Source organism: Dendrobates tinctorius, unplaced genomic scaffold, assembly GCF_039654945.1.
Source record: "Dendrobates tinctorius isolate UK_male_01 unplaced genomic scaffold, ASM3965494v1 ptg000022l, whole genome shotgun sequence".
Taxonomy (NCBI): domain Eukaryota; kingdom Metazoa; phylum Chordata; class Amphibia; order Anura; family Dendrobatidae; genus Dendrobates; species Dendrobates tinctorius.
Window position 1 is genome coordinate 20032480 of NW_027361690.1, and position 20721 is coordinate 20053200.

The 20721-nt window shown below is 48.3% G+C and overlaps 1 protein-coding gene across 1 annotated transcript in view; it reads right to left on the reverse strand.

Annotated features, from left to right (window-relative positions):
• CEP152 (centrosomal protein 152) overlaps positions 1-20721 on the reverse strand; it is a 116767-nt gene that overhangs the window by 14614 nt on the left and 81432 nt on the right. The window contains exons 20-23 of the mRNA XM_073568457.1: positions 16677-16808; positions 15882-16502; positions 15736-15790; positions 11743-11919 (exon numbers count right to left, since the gene is read on the reverse strand). Coding sequence (XP_073424558.1) covers positions 11743-11919; positions 15736-15790; positions 15882-16502; positions 16677-16808 — 985 coding nt within the window. The remainder of the gene's footprint in view (positions 1-11742; positions 11920-15735; positions 15791-15881; positions 16503-16676; positions 16809-20721) is intronic.

The window sequence follows — 20721 nt, forward strand, 5'->3', positions numbered from 1 at the left end:
CTCCGCTTCTAAAGCTGCTTGTTCGAGGGGTGAAGATCTTAAAGGAGTTGATTTAAAAGTATCCCGCGGGACCTGGGTAAACTCCAATCTAAGCCCGGTGGATATTACCTTGCGCACCCAGTCACTATTTGTAATCTGTAACCATGCCGGGAGGAAGGATGACAGTCTACCCCCCACGGGAATTACTAGTCATTGATTCTGTCTCTTTTGATCTCTCGACGAGCGTCTGAACATGTAGCCCGTACCTCTTCTCCTTCTATCTTCCCATCTGGGACGGTCTCTAATAGGCGAAGAATTGCGCCTTCTCCCCTGACCGAATCTCCTTCTACCAAATGGACGTCGGTAGGACGCAGACCAGAGATTTTGGGAATTTTTTCTTGTCGTCCCCAGCTTTCTCAAGCAGTTCGTCCAGGGCTGCGCCAAACAAATATTCACCTTCACACGGAATAGAACAGAGCTTCGCCCTGGACTGAATGTCCCCCTGCCAGCACTTCAGCCACAGGGCTCCAAGAGCCGCATTAGAAAGACCTGCTGCCCTGGCGGCCATTCTTACTGCATCCGCTGAGGCATCTGCTAAGAATGCTGCTCCCTCTTGGATTGTTGGTAGGGCCCCCAAGAATTGTTTGCCTCGATGTACCCTGTTTTAATTGTGACTCTAACTGGTCCAACCAGACCATCATAGACCTGGCCGTGCATGTTGATGCCACTGCTGGTCTTAAGGACCCGGCAGCCATTTCCCAGGTATTCTTAAGGAAGGTATCTGCCCTCCTGTCTAGGTGATCTTTAAGGGATCCCATGTCCTCAAAGGGTAGCGAGGATCTTTTCGATGCCTTCGCAATGGCTGCATCTAATTTGGGGGCCTTGTCCCAAGTATTCACTGCCGGATCGTCGAAGGGATATCTGCGTTTGGGGGCTGGTGGTAGTGACCCTCTCTTATCCGGTTTTTTCCATTCTCTGTGGATCAGATCCTGGATTTTCTGATTTAATGGGAAGACTCTACGCTTCCTCTGCTCCAGGCCCCCGAACATGACATCCTGCATGGATAACTGGGGCTTAGTCTCCTCTACTTCCATTGTCCCTCTGACTGCTTTGACCAGCTTGTCTACACGGTCAAGTGGGAGACAAAACCGCCCAGATTCCTCTTCTCCTGAGGAGGACGAGGGAGATAAAGCCTGGGAGTCTCTACTTCGCCTCCATTCTGCCGAGGAATCGGACTCCACCGGGACCCCACCCCTTAGACTTTCCGGCTGGGACAAAGACTTTAGGGTTTCCTTCATTTCTGCCCTGACTATGTCCCTTAAACTCGCCGCTACCGCGGGCGACTCTTCCGCCACTGTCTGCTGAATACAGGGGGGGCACAATTTTTTTGGGCATGAGTCAGGTAATGGGCATGCACAGAGTGCGCATTCCCTGTGTTTAGTTTTACTTGTAGCCTTCTTCCCCTAGAATAAAACACAGAAGGGGTGTCCCGTCACTGAGTGAACTTTCACGAAGATCACTTACCAGAGCCACAATCAAGTACCGGAGAATGAGGGGGATTCTTCTCAGTCGATGCTCCTATCTGCCTAGAGGAGCTTTTATGACTGGATTGGTCACTTCGTACCGCACGTTCCTTACTGTCACGGGACTCTTTCTTTTTCTGCTTGACCTGCCGAAGGTCATCCAGGGGCGGCAGTGATGCTTGTCGCTGCTGCCGCCGTTGCTGCTGCTGCCGCTGCTACTCCTGATCGCTCTCCATTACTGCTCGCAATAATGTGGCCAAGGCAAGGCACCCTGCCAGGGTCCTGCCTATATACCCCTCCTCCGGACAGCAGTATTCCTGCCGCACTCCTCCCCACTTAATAGGGCTCCCTTCCCCAGCTGGCGCCGCACCTGGCCGGAGAGCCGACGCTTATCGGCGTTTTCGATGGGCGCCGCCATCTTGGTTTTCTCGCGCCTGCGCAGTGGCGCCGCTGACCCGGAAGCGCATCCTCCGCCCGCCCCCTGACGTCACCGCGACCCCGACGTGACCGGAAGTCACGCGGGACGCCCGGGCGCTCCGGAATGTAGCGCTCCCCGGTCTCTGCACCCCGCAGCCGCGCCGGCCCCCGATACCACCGCACTTGCGCCGCCGGAGCCAGGAGCCCCCGGGGGGGCATACTCACCGGCGGCGGCTTTACGCTGGAGACGGACCTCCTCCGGACGCCGCTCCCTGCTGCATACGCCACCGCCGTGCCACCCATCCTGGGCCACCGTGGTGTCCTCCAGGAGTTCCGCACCAGGCCGAGGTAGGAGACCCCCTCGCTACCTGTATCGGCCGGCCTGGGATCCGGTTCTCTGTAGGATCCCGTCCCCTCAGGAACAGGAAACCAACTGATGCGTGGGAGAGGTGCCGCCCTTTTTGTATCTGTAGGTTTCCTGTTCCTAAAGGGCGGATCCCCTCTCTCGTGGTGCTGTCATGGGAGTCCGAATAAAACATGATTTCCAACAGTCGGCATCATCACCAGCTCCCTGCAAATCTCGCGTATGTGCGCAGCTCTATTTGACTGCGTCATTGCGGCTCTGAAGCCGGGAGTACGCTTCCTGGCTTCAAAGGCTCACTGAGCATGAACGAAAATGCACAAGATGTAAAAAGGGATCTATCAGAAACGGCTCACGAACTAAAGAGCAGAGCATGGTGGAAGTGTAGATGACACATCTATAGCTATATCTAAGGAGGAGATACAAACATCATAGAGAGTTTACTGCTTGGACCCTCCTCTAATAACTAACGTAGATATCCCCAGAAAGAGCAGCTACCTGTCTGGAGGATTTCATGTAGCCACATATTACAGTATACGCATTAGAATGGGTGGATCCATGGTGTAGTGACGTAGCACCATGCACAAAGTATTCATGCAAGATGGAGGCAAACCCTCAGGGGCAGTTAGCCAATGCTGTATTAGAGGGGGGTGAGGAATCTCATTCTAGACACTCATGTGTTAGTCATAATATATCCTCAATAAATAGCCCATCTCAAGCAGTCGCTACCCGCAGGAGTGGGGAATATTTTTTCTGCCAAGAGCCATTTGGATATTTATACCATCCTTCGGGGGCCGTACAAACTCCGCCCACAAAGTACATCCTGACTCTGGCACTGGTGTCCGGACGTAATATTTCATTGCATGTCGTTCAGTAGTGAACACTGCATGTGTGTGCTCACTGAGGAAGAAGAAATTAATGAGCTGGTGGCAATCAAAATATAACTCCCTGCCAATGTACTGTGGTCCCTGAGAATATGCCCGGGGGCCAGATTAAAGGTCATCGAGGGCCGTAAATGGCCCTGGGGCCTGAGGCTCCCCACCCCTGCGCTGCAGGTAAGGCATCATGTACCGGACATGTGTTACGCCATTATATAATGTGGATCTACTTGGGAAAATGCTCCAAGATGAGACCTTTTATCTTACCCTACATTTCACTCTAGAAGTACTGAAAAGAAGGGATCCTAAAGGGAGAGCATATATTCCAAAGTATTTCACCAAATGGACTGCACATTAACCCTCTAATGACCATGACAAGTTCCTTTTTTTGTGCCAATAGTTTTGCCTCCCCTTCTTCTAGGAGCCATAGTGTTTATTCTTCAGTTGACATAGCTTTATGATGGTTTGTCTTCTGCAGCCTGTGATGGGGCTTCACAGGAGGACTAACATGCCGGTTACTGGGCCACTATCAGGTTCACCTCCCCCCTTCCAGAGTAATCCATTGTTTCCCCACAAGCACATCACATGTGGCCAACAGTTGCCAGGGTACACTCACACTGGCCATGAAGTAATTTAAAGGGGTATTCCCATCTCCAAAATCCTATCCCAATATGTAGTAGGTGTAAAAATAATATTAGCAATACTTACAATTAGAAATGTAGTATCCTTATTTTTATTCACTATGGCTCTTTCCTCCTGTGCAGGCATTGCAGGACCTTAGGTATCCATGGTTACATCCACTAATAAAGTGACAGCTAGCTAGTTGTTGCAACCATGGATACCGCAAGGCCTGCAATGCCTTCACATGAAGAAAGAGGCACAGTGAATAAAAACAAAAAAAACTATACTACATCTCTAATTGGAGGTATTTGATAATACTATTATTGTTATTATTATTACACCTACTACATATTTGAGTAGGATATTGGAGATGGGAATATCCCTTTAAATGATTAAACTGCAGTGATCGGAGCTGGTCGCTGCAGTTACAGGCAGAGGATGGCTATGTAACACAGCCGGAATATGCCTGGTAAGAAGCAGGCTCCACTTTGGAGTTCGCTTAATACTTTGCTTAGCGACTAGTGTTGAGCGATACCATCCGATACCCTAAAATATCGGATCGGATGGTATCGGCCCGATACGAAAAAAGTATCGGGTATCGCCGATTCCGATACCGGAAGTCCCATTCAAGTCTATGGGACTTCCGGTATCGGAATAAGAAAAACCCTTTTCTCTCCTTGTACAGCCTCTCGGGGGGGTGTACGGACCTTCCGGGGGTCTGTGCTGACTGCGGGGGGCTGTGCCGGCCTGCCCGGGGGTCTGTGCCGGCCTGCCCGGGGGTCTGTGCCGGCCTGCCCGGGGGTCTGTGCCGGCCTGCCCGGGGGTCTGTGCCGGCCTGCCCGGGGGTCTGTACCGACTGTCCGGGGGTCTGAGCAGGCTGCGGGGGTCTGTGCAGGATCGTCCGATGGGACTACAAGTCCCATCGGGCGATGCCTGCTACCATGACGTGATTGACACATTAGCCAATGATGGGACAGTAGTAGTCCCATCTTCCGGCCTATGTGTTGAATGTAAAAAAAAATAAAAATACATACTACATGCTACATACATACTACATACATGCTACATACATACTACATGCATGCAACATGCATACTACATATATACCACATATATACTACATGCATGCAACATACATACATACAACATATATACTACATGCATGCAACATGCATACTACATATATACCACATATATACTACATGCATGCAACATACATATATACTACATGCATACAACATACATACTACATATATACCACATGCATGCAACATGCATACTATATATATATATATATACACCACATATATACTACATGCATGCAACATACATATATACTACATATATACCACATATATACAACATATATATAATACATATATACTACATGCAACTATACATACATACCACATGCATGCAACATGCATACTACATATATACTACATATATACTACATGCATGCAACATATATAATACATATATACTACATGCAACATACATACTACATACATACTACATATATACCACATGCATGCAACATACATACAACATATATACCACATGCATGCAACATACATACTACATATATACCACATGCATGCAACATGCATGCTACATATATACCACATATATACTACATGCATGCAACATACATATATACTACATGCAACATGCATACTACATATATACTACATGCATGCAACATACATATATACTACATGCATGCAACATGCATACTACATGCATGCAACATACATATACACTCACTGGCCACTTTATTAGGTACACCATGCTAGTAAGGGGTTGGACCCCCTTTTGACTTCAGAACTGCCTCAATTCTTCGTGGCAGAGATTCAACAAGGTGCTGGAAGCATTCCTCAGAGATTTTGGACCATATTGACATGATGGCATCACACAGTTGGCGCAGATTTGTCGGCTGCACATCCCTGATGCGAATCTCCCGTTCCACCACATCCCAAAGATGCTCTATTGGATTGAGATCTGGTGACTGAGGAGGCCATTTGAGTACAGTAAACTCATTGTCATGTTCAAGAAACCAATCTGAGATGATTCGAGCTTTATGACATGGCGCATTATCCTGCTGAAAGTAGCCATCAGATGTTGGGTACATTGTGGTCATAAAGGGATGGACATGGTCAGCAACAATACTCAGGTAGGCTGTGGCGTTGCAACGATGCTCAATTGGTACCAAGGGGCCCAAAGAGTGCCCAGAAAAAATTCCCCACACCATGACACCACCACCACCAGCCTGAACCGTTGATACAAGGCAGGATGGATCCATGCTTTCATGTTGTTTACGCCAAATTCTGACCCTACCATCCGAATGTCGCAGCAGAAATCGAGACTCATCAGACCAGGCAACGTTTTTCCAATCTTCTACTGTCCAATTTCGATGAGCTTGTGCAAATTGTAGCCTCAGTTTCCTGTTCTTAGCTGAGAGGAGTGGTACCCAGTGTGGTCTTCTGCTGCTGTAGCCCATCTGCCTCAAAGTTCGACGCACTGTGCGTTCAGAGATGCTCTTCTGCCTACCTTGGTTGTAACGGGTGGCAATTTGAGTCACTGTTGCCTTTCTATCAGCTCGAACCAGTCTGCCCATTCTCCTCTGACCTCTGGCATCAACATGGCATTTCCGGCCACAGAACTGCCGCTCACTGGATTTTTTTTCTTTTTCGGACCATTCTCTGTAAACCCTAGAGATGGTTGTGCGTGAAAATCCCAGTAGATCAGCAGTTTCTGAAATTCTCAGACCAGCCCTTCTGGCACCAACAATCATGCCACGTTCAAAGGCACTCAAATCACCTTTCTTCCCCATACTGATGCTCGGTTTGAACTGCAGGAGATTGTCTTGACCATGTCTACATGCCTAAATGCACTGAGTTGCCGCCATGTGATTGGCTGATTAGAAATTAAGTCTTAACACACAGTTGGACAGGTGTACCTAATAAAGTGGCCAGTGAGTGTATATATATATATATAGTATGCATGTTGCATGCATGTGGTATATATGTAGTATCTATGTTGCATGCATGTAGTATGCATGTTGCATGTAGTATATATGTATGTTGCATGCATGTAGTATATATGTGGTATATATGTAGTATGCATGTTGCATGCATGTAGTATATATGTTGTATGCATGTAGTATATATGTGGTATATATGTAGTATGCATGTTGCATGCATGTAGTATATATGTAGTATATATGTATGTTGCATGCATGTAGTATGTATGTATGTTGCATGCATGTAGTATGTATGTAGCATGTATGTAGTATGTATTTTTATTTTTTTTGTACATTCAACACATAGGCCGGATGATGGGACTACTACTGACCCATCATTGGCCAATGTGTCAATCACCGTCATGGTAGCAGGCATCGCCCGATGGGACTTGTAGTCCCATCGGACGATCCTGCACAGACCCCCCGCAGCCTGCTCAGACCCCCGGACAGTCGGTATAGACCACCGGCAGGCCAGCACAGCCCCCCGGCAGGCCGGTACAGACCCCCGGCAGGCCGGTACAGACCCCCGGCAGGCCGGTACAGACCCCCGGCAGGCCAGTACAGACCACTGGCAGGCCAGCACAGTCCCCCGGCAGGCCAGCACAGTCCCCCGGCAGGCTGGTACAGACCCACGGCAGTCCGCACAGACCCCCGGGCAGTCGGCACAGACCACCGGCTGGCCGGCACAGCCCCCCGGAAGGCCGGTACAGACCCCCGGGCAGTCGGCACAGCCCCCCAGCAGGCCGGTACAGACCCACGGCAGTCCGCACAGACCCCCGGGCAGTCGGCACAAACCCCCGGGCAGTCGGCACAGACCACCAGCAGGGCGGCACAGCCCCCCGGCAGGCCGGTACAGACCCCCGCAGCCTGCACAGACCCCCGGACAGTCGGTACAGACCACCGGCAGGCCGGCACAGCCCCCCGGCAGGCCGGAACAGACCCCCGGGCAGTCGGCACAGGCCGGCACAGCCCCCCGGCAGGCCGGTACAGACCCCCGCAGCCTGCACAGACCCCCGGACAGTCGGCACAGCCCCCCGGCAGGCCGGTACAGACCCACGGCAGTCCGCACAAACCCCTGGGCAGTCGGCACAGCCCCCCGGTAGGCCGGTACAGCCCCCCGCAGCCTGCTCAGACCCCCGGACAGTCGGCACAGTCCCCCGGCAGGCCGGCACAGCCCCCCCGGCAGGCCGGCACAGACCCCCGGCAGGCCGGTACAGACCCCCGGCAGGCCGGTACAGACCCCCGGCAGGCCGGTACAGACCCCCGGGCAGCCGGCACAGACCCCCGGCAGGCCGGCACAGCCCCCCGGCAGGCCGGTACAGACCCCCGGCAGGCCGGTACAGACCCCCGGCAGGCCGAACAGACCCCCGGACAGTCGGCACAGACCCCCGGCAGGCCGGCACAGCCCCCCGGCAGGCCGGCACAGCTCCCCGGCAGGCCAGCACAGCTCCCCGGCAGGCCAGTACAGACCCCCGGACAGTCGGCACAGCCCCGCGGCAGGCCGGTACAGACCCCCGGCAGGCCGGCACAGCCCCCCCGGCAGGCCGGTACAGACCCCCGGCAGTCCGTACAGACCCCCGGACAGTCGGTACAGACCACCGGCAGGCCGGCACAGCCCCCCGGCAGGCCGGTATAGACCCCCGCAGCCTGCACAGACCCCCCCGGACAGTCGGTACAGACCACCAGCAGGCCGGTACAGACCCTCGGACAGTCGGCACAGACCCCCAGTATATATGTAGTATGCATGTTGCATGCATGTAGTATATATGTGGTATATATGTAGTATGCATGTTGCATGCATGTGGTATATATGCAGCATGTATGTTGCATGCATGTGGTATATATGTAGCATGTATGTAGCATGTATGTAGCATGTATGTAGCATGTATGTAGCATGTATGTATGTAGCGATTTTTTTTTTTGTACATTCAACACATTAGCCGGATGATGGGACTACTACTGTCCCATCATTGGCTAATGTGTCAATCACCGTCATGGTAGCAGGCATCGCCCGATGGGACTTGTAGTCCCATCGGACGATCCTGCACAGACCCCCGCAGCCTGCTCAGACCCCCGGACAGTCGGCACAGTCCTCCGGCAGGCCAGCACAGCCCCCCGGTAGGCCGGTACAGACCCCCGGGCAGTCGGCACAGCCCCCCGGCAGGCCGGCACAGCTCCCCGGCAGGCCGGTACAGACCCCCGGGCAGTCGGCACAGACCCCCGGGCAGTCGGCACAGACCCCCGGGCAGTCGGCACAGCCCCCCGGCAGGCCGATACAGACCCCCGGACAATCGGCACAGCCCCGCGGCAGGTCGGTACAGACCCCCAGACAGTCGGTACAGACCACCGGCAGGCCGGCACAGCCCCCCCGGCAGGCCGGTACAGACCCCTGGCAGTCCGCTCAGACCCCCGGACAGTCGGTACAGACAACCGGCAGGCCGGTATAGACCCCCGCAGCCTGCACAGACCCCCGGACAGTCGGTACAGACCACCAGCAGGCCGGCACAGCCCCCCCGGCAGGCCGGTACAGACCCCCGGCAGTCCGCTCAGACCCCCGGACAGTCGGTACAGACCACCGGCAGGCCGGCACAGCCCCCCGGCAGGCCGGTACAGACCCTCGGACAGTCGGCACAGACCCCCGGTATATATGTAGTAAGCATGTTGCATAAATGTAGTATATATGTGGTATATATGCAGTATGTATGTATGTTGCATGCATGTGGTATATATGCAGCATGTATGTTGCATGTATGTAGCATGTAGTATGTATGTAGTATATATGTTGCATGTATGTAGCTTGTATGTAGTATATATGTAGCATGTATGTAGCATGCATGTAGCATGTAGTATGTATGTAGCATGCATGTAGCATGTAGTATGTATGTAGCATGTATGTAGCATGTATGTATGTAGCGATTTTTTTTTTTTGTACATGCAACACATTAGCCGGATGATGGGACTACTACTGTCCCATCATTGGCTAATGTGTCAATCACCGTCATGGTAGCAGGCATCGTCCCATCGGACGATCCTGCACAGACCCCCGCAGTCTGCTCAGACCCCGGGCAGTCGGTACAGACCACCGGCAGGCCGGCACAGCCCCCCGGCAGTCCGCACAGACACCCGGGCAGTCGGAACAGACCACCCGCAGGCCGGCACAGCCCCCCGGCAGGCCGGTACAGACCACCGGGAGGCCGGCACGGACCCCCGGCAGGCCAGTACAGAACCCCGGGCAGTCGGCACAGCCCCCCGGCAGGCCGGTACAGAACCCCGGGCAGTCGGCATAGACCCCCCCCCCCCTCCGGAAGGCCCAAACTGACGGCGCATCATGATGCGCACAGACTGCGCATCATGATGACGTCATTTCAGCAGCCAATCAGAGCCACAGCAGTGGCTCTTTGCTTTATGGGAACTTCCGATTCCGATATCCGAAATTGTAAAAATATTGGTACTCGGTATTGGAATTCCGATACAGCGAATATCGGCCGATACCCGATATTTGCAGTATCGGAATGCTCAACACTATTAGCGACCTATAGCGAAAATGTACATTATAGGTTGTTAAGCAGTGAAAAAGAAAAAAAAAAAAAAGCTCCAAATCTAGATCACATGTGTGCCTCTTGCTCATGTTTTCCCCTCTCTTTAGGAGTGTTCTTACAATGCTGTGCATGTCTCTACCGAAATGCATTACCACCATCTTCAGGATCTGTGGAATACTGGCTCTGAATAAGTAGAAAGCGTGAGCTTTACAGGGTCATGTTGTAACTTAGTAACAATGGCAGTAAAATACCTTTCAAAGTCATTTCCCTGTGGAAGATAGAGGCCATTACGGTGTATATAGGAAAATCTACTATACTTTTAGTTCATCATTTCTACTGGTAACAAAAAATCTACAAGTTGGACATTCAAATCAAATTCTTGGACACAGGTTTTTATCTTGTATTCTCCAGGACTGAGATCTGCAGAAGTCAGCGTTCGCTAAGGCCAGGACTACGTGGCGACTTTGGCTATATGACCTGCATCAAGGCCAAAGATTGCTCGTAATGCAGGAGAATGCACTGTGACCGGCATGTACCGTGACAAGCAAGTAACTAAAAGTCAGAAAAAGTTGGATTTTTTAGCAAGATGCTTATCAAGGTTGCAGAATCTTGCGTGTTGCGATACAACCCCAGTCACCTGCAATTAGCTACAATGATGTAGTGGTATACAGTGATCTTTCACTGCCGGACAGGTGTTGTGGCAAAAGTGGCCACGTAGACCCAGCCTAAAGCTGGCACTTCTGCAGAAGTGATGGAAACTGATTCAGGTTACCCATCGATGTTACGATTGCTTTTTTGCCATCTATCAACAGCACACAATCTAAAAAATAATATTGCTATACCACAAATGATGCGACATTCAAGAGAAAAAAAACACAACTTTTAAAGGCAGGGAACCCAGTCGCGCGATGGGCAGGGAGAAGTTGCCAGGCTCCCACCTACCACCCTGCAGTGACAGGTCTCTCCATATACATGCACGCAGGGAGAAATAGGACAGTCACTAGGAGTGGCTGGGGAGAAGGTGCCGGGGAGCTCACTATTTTCACCAAGCAGCTTGGTCCCCGGCAGCTTTAAAGCCAGTATCTGATACATGCTGCCCATGGATCGGTCAGCAAGTATCTGCTTTCAGGTTCCATTTAACATTACTGATCTAATCAGATCACAGAGAACTAAAAAAAAAAAAAAAAAAGATGAAATTCTGAGAAGGGGGAAGAATTAGGTCTGATTGTCCCATGGTAGAACAATACCTTGTACTTGCAGTGTTACATCATGTGAATCAAGGGATCTACAGGGGTTAAAATACTCATGCCACACAACTTTGGCATTTTTGGCTGCCCCAGAGACGCTGGAGGCTAAGAAATGTACCAGAGGTCCAAGTGCGATTGCAGGAAATACTACTCACTTTTGAACTGCTCTGCTTTCAATTTCTGGTCTTTCACGGCTTGTTGAAGATGGCGACACGCTTTATCCAGTTTGCTTCGCAGTTCTTGACAGTCTTTCTTGTATTTCTCAAGTTGCTGCAAGCAGTTTTCACAGCAGCAGAATGCAGAATTGTCAGTTTTCCTTTTCAACTGTTCACCTACAGGAAGAAAATACAAAGCAACGGTATGGAGAATATTCGTAACTTTCACAAACACGTCTCCATGCAAAGTATCGAGCCGATACACTTATGTTTTAATTAGGTGTAATACAAGACAGATCGCACGCTCCTCAAAGCGGAAAGGATCTTGACTATCTGCCATTGTCAGAGGCATTTCCTGCTCAAACATTCAAGCACACACAATTTTGGCAAGAATGGGATAAACAATACACTGTCATGAAAAAAAAGAAAACTTGGAGATGAAGCCTTTGGGAATGTGAATATGGATTATCTTTACATTATAGGTAATTAAAAAGGGTACGAAAAACAACCATACATCAATGCTAGGCGTAAGGGCACGAGATAATTAGGTCACACGCACAGAACAGTCTGTTAGTCTTCATATGAAGGAGTCAGCTTTCCTTAGAAGTAATGCTTTTAGGAAAAAATACACCTATATCGAAAACTTGCTATGACTTACTGTCTAGAAGATTTGTACATTGTCGTACAGAAAAAACTCCAAATGAAATCAAGCACACAGAACTAGAGCTGCCCCCATTACTGCCGAGTACACGGTGCCCTCTGTCCTATTCTTGGCTGGAAGGCAGGAGGAGCATGTGCAGCCTCAATAATTTTGTCGACCAAAACATTCACCTCTACGAATGCTCATCCTGCTGTCCAGGAAAAAACAAAAAACCTAAGGGTCCCTCGTTCTCGGCAACAGTCATGCCTAAGATTAGAATCCATAATCCTACAGGATCTTTATTATAGACAGTGTAGATTAAAAAAAATGTGGGGGTGGAGTGCAGAAAAATCACTAAACCTCAAGAGTTCAGCTTGCTGTCAGTGAATGAACACAAGCCTGGTTTACAGCGACAGAATAAAAACCTACAGATACAATATTTCTAACGTACCTAAGACTTTGAAATCCCAGTGCAGATATATATTTGTCTGCCTTTCAGGGCTTATTGACTTGTGCTTTACACCTGTGTCAAGTTATGCCTCTCGAAGATGGTTGCATTGCGCTCATTCTGTGCTTTTTATAGACAAGACCATGCATGATCATAGTTTTGGGAGCGCTTTAAATGGGACTTTCTTGGAACAAAAAATATTCAAACACTGTAAAAGTGTCAAAAATCTATTGTCGGCTGTACCAGGACCAGGGGCTCCTTCACTGTCCCTAATGCTAGGGGCGCCCTATCTTGCCCTGCTCCCCGGATTACTTTTGATGATGAAGATGCGGAGGTCACGTACCTTGCCTTAGATCCTGAATTCGCCCTCAGTTTGTACCTTTCTCCCACCCAGGGAAGCGGGAAGTAGTAGTGTACTGTAATACACCAACCAGACTAACAAGATAATACGAACAGGGATGAAGGAACATACCAATCATACAAATATACACACATAAACAACAGAGGTAAACACCAGGGAGTGGAGGATGGGGTTAAACCCAAAGTAGGAGAAGAAAGGGAATTATCACACACAAAACCTAGCAACAGTCACAGATAAATCCACCAAACACCTTTTTCAATAATAACCGCCAACAACCTCCGGCCATGCACCATAAGCCACTCTGACAATGAGTGCTAGCCAGGACCCATTATATAGAAGATGGAAGTGGCTGACAGTGCACAGCTGAGAGCCTTAATGCAGGAAAGCTTCCAGGAGCTCTCAATTGAGCAGATTAACAATATTATGATTAATATGTAGGTGAAGTGCCTCTAATCAGTGCAGGAGTAGGAGAAATCAGATACTTTGTTCTTCTGGCTCCTCTCTGTTGCAATAAACCCATGACAAAAAGCCTCTGAAAAATGAAGAAACTTCATAATTTACTTGCATTACTATTCTACTCTGTTCCTGACACCAGCTCCGTACTTCCTGCTACAATCGGATCAAAGCACAGGGTACAAAGATTTCCTGTCTGTGCTTTACACAGGATATCATCTATCAGTTAAGCACAGGGAGTAGGGCTCAGCCAGCAGCTCTCAGAGCAGTGTTCTAAATGGTTAAGTCATGGGGAGGGCGTCGTCATGTCTGCTGCAAGATGGAAGCGACTGGGGATGTGCACAGAAAGGGAGGAAAAGCATAGAGGAAGTGCAGGTTCCACAGAAAATAGTAAGCTTAATATAATAAATTGCCGTATTTTTCAGATTATAAGAAGCACTTTTTCCCCCCCAAATTTGGGGGGAAAATGGGGGTGCGTCTTATAATGCAGGTATACCTTACAGACTGCGGTGGAGCAGGGTCCCAGGGTCGCTGCTGGAGGAAAGAGTGGAGTGTTGCTGCAGGCTGGGATGAGGTGGTGCTCGGATGTGCAGCGCGCCGCTGCGGGGGCTCTGCCGACATTTTATGAAAGGCCAGAGCCCGTTCCATGGTTTCCTATGGGGTGGACTCCGGGACAATGGCTACCGGGGGCGGCGCATGCGCATATGGAGATCTCGGCACCAAGATCTCGGGAGATGAGATTTCAACACCGGACACCTGCAGCAGCACCGCCAGACACTCCCCGCAGCGCCGGACACGTGTGTAGCACCGCCGGGCACCCCCTCATCCCAGCCTGTGGCCTGCAGCAATGGTACCGGTAAGGTATATATGCATTATAAGACGCACCGCCATTTTCCCCCAAAATTGGGGGGGGGGGGGGGGGGGGAGTGTGTCTTATAATCCGAAAAATACGGTACCTATATATTTCAGAATTTAGTTTTTTAGTATTAGCTTTATTAGTGTTATTTATAAAAGCAATTACACAGGGTGTTTTATAGAGGTTTCTGTGTGTTAAACAATCCTTTGCTTCAAAAAGTATAATAACCTGGCTAGAACTGTATAGAAAGGAATTTTACAGAATCCAGAATTTACTATTTTGCTTTTCCCCCAACTTAAACATCTTCTGTCTTAGATAATGTAATGTAAGAAGCCATTCCCACTTTCCTTATCTTTGTGGTTGTAATAAAAACGTGTGACTGGGCATCTCAGATCGTCTCTCTGATTTGATCAAAACTGGCAAACGTGTGAAACCTTTTGAGTTTCTCCTAAAACTTTCTATATAGGTTTCCACATCATGGGGTACGTCAAAAGCAAAAGAAAAGTTAAAAGATGGTATAACATTTTTACAGGATGAAAAGTGTGAAATGGTAAAAAATGAAGGTTGAGAAAGCTGAACTTTTTAATTACTTTTTTGTATCTGTGTTCTCTAACAAAGCAATTGTAACAGCAACTGATCTTCAGTGTACTATTGAATGAATAGAAGAATCCACACTATCTATAAATAGAGATGGTCAGAGAACACTTAACTACTTTAAATGAATTTATATTTTCTGGTCCAGATGAATTACATCCTAGGGGACTGAAAGAGATATCAGTGGAAATTGATGAACCACTAGCCAGAATCTTCAAAAAAAAAAACTGGAGAACAGGAGAAATCCCAGAAGATTGGAGACAGGCAAATGTTGTCACCATCTTCAAAAAAGGAATAAGACGGTGTCAGGAAATTACAGGCTAGTGATCCTAACAAACAGGTTCTCCATGCATGTGTTGCGACTGCCACACAGCCTCGACACATGCAACTGCAGTCCTGAACAGCTGATCAGCAGGAGCGCTCCAGGTATCCGGGTTCCGGCTGCAGCTTATTCGGGAAGCGCTACAGCTTGCCGAATAAGGAGGGAGCCGAAGATATTCACTCAAACTGTCCCTGAAACTTAGACCCTAATGATCCCTGTCCTGGGGGTAGTCTTGAAGATAGAGAGGCCCAAGTCTCTGACCCTGGAGGTCCCTTCCAACTCTAACATTCCATGATTTAAAAAAAAAAAAAAAAAATACCATTTGTCTGCCTCTCTGAAAAGTGGTCCTTCTTTGCAAAGTTCTCATCAAGGTTCTGAAAAACATCAAGAAAAAGTTTGGTCTTTATGCTGAATAACCCACTGAATATTTACATTTACAGATAGAAAGAACATACAAATAATTACCTGCTTCCACTCAGATTTTGCATTGGAAATAACCTGGTAAGCAATCCCCATGACAGACTTCTGTAAGTGAGATCGAAGCTTATCCAAAAACTGGGCATCGAAATTGCTTGATGTATTGGAGAAACGCTCTGGAACACGTTTTTCAACCAGATTGTCATGAATGTTGGACATAATTTGCTCGATTTCACATAAAATCTCTTTATTGTAATCTTGAATTTTCCGCAATTCTTCACAAGTCCGTTGCTTGAGTTGGTGGTTAAACATTTCCGTCAATTCTGCCTCTTTCTGAGAAACTAGTTCATTTCTTTGCTTTTCAAAATCAGCTTTTGCTGTGGCAAGAACTTCTATGATCTTAGTCCTGTGTTCATTCAAAAACGTGCGGTAATCCTTTTCATTTTGTGCCCGAATCTGCTGAATCTCCTCCTGTCGCTCTTTGTTCCACATCGCACGCGCCTCCCCGAGTTCTACTTTCATTCGTGCCTCAAACTCATCATTCTTTCGCTCCAACTCCCTTTTCATGGAGGACACTTGCTCCTCCAATTCTTTTTCTTTCTTGCTGTAGTCAGATTTTCCAGTTTCTAACCTCCAATGTGCCTTAGCTGCAGCAACAGCATCAGATATCTACAAAGCAAATATTGATAAGTTTTACAGATAATTGATGGCCAAAGGCATCTGGGGAGGAGGGGGGATTAGGTGCTGTTTGCTCCTGATTTGGCCAGATCCTTTTTAAAATAATCCTTTAAAAAACAAAAGTCATATGATTAACAAAGGAGATTGTTAATGCTCTTGACTTACCTGCTTTTTCACATTAACGTCATGAAGTCTCTCCCATTTTTCTCTCTCAATCCTCAAGTTTGCTTTGTATTCTGATAAACTTGTAAGCTCTTCTAACCACCTTTTGTGAGCTTTTGTTATTGACAGTTCCACCTGTCAAAGCAAAAACAACCCAAAAAAAATAGTAAAAAGGTTCCCTTTTGGTAGTGTCAACGAACTCCTTAAAAAAGGAGTATAACGTCCACAAGATCTGCTGTCAAGTAGTTTTCGGACAAGTGTCTAAATTTTCATGCACATAGAGAACTTCCACCTCTATGATTTGTGGAGTGAGAAAAATGACTGTCACAGATCCTGCGAACAAAGGAGAAACACTCAAGCCCCCACTGGGCAGGAAGACAGCCAAGGTGGCCAGAGAATGATGGTATAGGGTGATGAAATAAATAACACTGAAGGGCTGCAGCACCGATTCAGCACTAAGGTCACGTCATTGTCAGAAATCGGTGTGAGGCACTCCATTAAAAAGTGTCAATGAAAAACAGGATTATTGGTTACTCATCGTAAAATCTGTTTCTCTGAGCCTTCATTGGGGGACACAGGAAACCATGAGTGAATGCTGCTGCTACTAGTAGGCTGACACAATGCAGAAAAAAAAAAAAAAAATTAACTCCTCCCCAGCAGTGTATATCCCACCGACTGGCACGAAGTTATTCAGTTACTGAGAAAGCAATAGGAAAAGCAACATGTAGAAGTAGAACACACAAAACCCAACTGTGAACCATGGGAGGGTGCTGTTTTGGTGTCCCCCAATGAAGTCTCCGAGAAACAGATTTTACAGTCAGTTACCAAAAATCCTGTTTCCTCTATTGCTTCAACAGGGGACACAGGAAACCAAGCAAACGTCCCAAAGCAGTCACTAGAGAGGAAAAAAAAAAAAAAAAAAAAAAAAAGGACAGACTCCATTCAGACCGGGGAACTAACCACTGCCACCTGGAAAACTCTCCTGCCTAGGTTAGCATCAGACGAGGCATAGGTATGGACCCTGTAAAACTTGGCAAACGTGTGAATGGAAGTCCAGGTCGCCGCTTTATAAAGCTGTAGGGAGGATGCCCGATGATGAACTACTCAGGAGGCGCCCACCGTTCAGGTAGATTGGGCCTTAATCCCAGGGGGAGGAATTCTGTTAATTGGTACACCTCCAAGATTGCTGTTCGGATCCAGTGAGCATTTGTAGCCTTAGCCAGAAGGCCTCTACGTACACTCTCAGGACTAATAAAGAGAGAATCTGTCCTATGGAAGGGAGCGGTCCTAGCTAGGTAAATGCAAATAGCCTTGACCAGGTCCAACCTGTTCAGAGAACGCTCCAGAGGGTGAGTCGGAGATGGGCAAATGGAGGGGAGGACAATGTCCTCATTCAGATGAAAGGCAGTAACTACCTTAGGAAGAAAGATAGGCACAGGTCACAAAACCACCTTATCCTGGTGGAGAAGCAGGAAGGGCGTGTGACAAGAAAGATCGCCTGTGGAAGTGATGGCCATGATAAGACCACTTTCCATGAAAAAAGTTAGTGAGACTTCTCGTAGCAGTTCGAAGGGAGAACTCCAAAAAGCCCCCCCAGAACTAAGTTGAGATCTCAAGGATTCACTGGCGTTTGGTACAGAGGGGCTGCAGGAGCATGAGAGACCAGACTCCTTTGGTAAAGAATCTATAGTGCAGAAACTTGGCCTTTCACAGAACTGAGGGCTAGATCTGCATCAAGCCCTGCTTGAAGGAAAGCAAAAACAGACAGAAGAGAGAAAACTCATAGGTGTGGCGTGATTAGTTTCACACCAACGGAAGAAAGCTTTCCAAATCCAGTAATAAACTGGAGACGAGGCCAGCTTCCAGGCCCGGATCATCGTCTGAATCACTGACCCCGAGAACCTGCATGCTCTTGCAACCACGGACTCAACAGCTACGCTATCAAATCGAGCGACCAAGAATTCTGTTGTAAAATGGGACCCTGAGAAAGCAGATCTTGTCTGCCAGGTGCCTCCAGGGGGTGTCTGTAAGCATACCGACAACCTCTGCATACCAAACCCTCCTGGGCTAATCTGTTGCTATCAGGATGACCGGTACCCCTTCTGCCTTCATCTTCAACTCTCTGGGCAGTAGGGGAAGAGGAGGAAACAGAGGGAAGAGCGAACTGTGACCAGATTATAGTCGGTTCCCACCACAAGGGGGTCGCGGGACCTGTAAACGAACTGCAAAATCTTTTTGTTCAACCGGGACGCCATGAGATCCATGTCCGAAGTGCCCCACCATAGGCAAATGACGGAAGACGTCCTGATGCAGAGACCTTTCTCCAGCCGCGACACTCTCGTGTTGGAGAAAGTCGGCGGTCCAACTGTCTACACTGGGAATATGCACTGTAGATATTACCGGGACTGACCTCTCTGCCCAGAGGAGGATCTTGGAGACTTCGGTCAAGGCCAAAGGACTCGGGGTTCCTCCCTGGTGGTTGACATATGCCACTGCCGTGGCGCTGTGTCTGAACTCGGACTGGAAGACCTTTGAGGATGTTCTGCCAATGCAGAAGGGACAGAAGGATAGCTGTGATCTAGAGTATGCCGATTGGCAGGGAAGTCTCTTCCGGGGCCATCGGCCCTGGACCTTGAGGTGTCGGAAAACCGCTCACCAGCTGAGGAGCTGACATCCGTTGTAATCACCTGCCAGTGAATGGGAAGGAAGGACCAACCCTAAAGAATGAGGGGCACAACAGTCACCAGTTTCGAGGCAAGATCTGCACTGGACAGTCCAGGGAAAGAAGGGATCTGTTCCACTGGGACAAGATGGTCCGCTGAAGTGGCCTTGTGTGGAACTGTGCAAAGGGGATTGTCTCCACAACCGCCACGATCCTGCCCAGAACCACCATGGCCGAGCGAAATGAGGGAGACAGCGGGGCCTGAAAAGATCAAACCCCTGTTAAAGCACTATTTCCTTCCCAAGGAAAATAAACACCCTCACTTGAAGGGTGTTGAAAACATGCTCAAGAATACAAGCAACTGGGAAGGACTAGACAGGACTTTGACCCGTTGATTAACCAGCCGAGTCGAGACTGGGTATTGAGAGTAACGGACAGACTTTCCTGAGCCAGGTAAAGGGACGGAGCCTTGATGAGGATATCATCGAGATAGTGCGTGACTAATAAACCTCTGATCCGAAGGATGGCCATCACCGCTACCATTATCTTTTTGTGCTATGAATATATATGCCCTATATTAATTTTAACTATTTAATAAATCTTTTTTCGAAGCACTTTATATATTGCATATGTTTACACATCTCATTTTTTTATTAAATTAGAAAATTAGATACTTTAAATGGTTCTGTATGTACTAACACTTCTTAATATTAATATACTTATTTATATATGATCAATTTATATTCATTATTGAGTTTTATATGTGCAATAGTAGCACTTATTCATTTGTAACACTTTAATTGCAATGCCTATAGGTTTTTTGTAGTCGTATCAAGTGGTCCAATTCCCTCTATTGATATATTATGTTCCGTTTTGTCAGCAAACTTTCTGATTTCTCACAGCCAGAGCGCAGGTGCGTTGTGGTCTGGCTGCCGGGTGCCATGCACGGTGTCTATATCGGCTCTGCGTGTGGAGACCAGGACCTGTGCACGTGATCTAGTGAGCGGTCGCTGTGTCATCCAACACAACATGCATCCGATGACTCCCTCATTGACGCGGGCGGCCTGTACACCAACTGTGCATGCGCCTTTTCTCGGTTTTTTTAATACCATTGATTATACTGGCTGGCCTGGGTATTTAAACCCTTTAGGACCTGACAATGCCACTCCCCCGGAAGAAGGCACATAGCCAAAACGCAGTAGGGGTTGTGGCACTGCTGGTCCAAGGTAATTACCTAATGGTTATTTAACTACTTTGTTTACTCCTTTTACCTCTTCTTGGTGATATGTCATTTGTGGCTTTAATGAGCGCCATGGTGCTATAGTCTACTCTGGATAATATATTTGACACTGATGTTGGAGTAATTGTTTACACAAATCACTATAT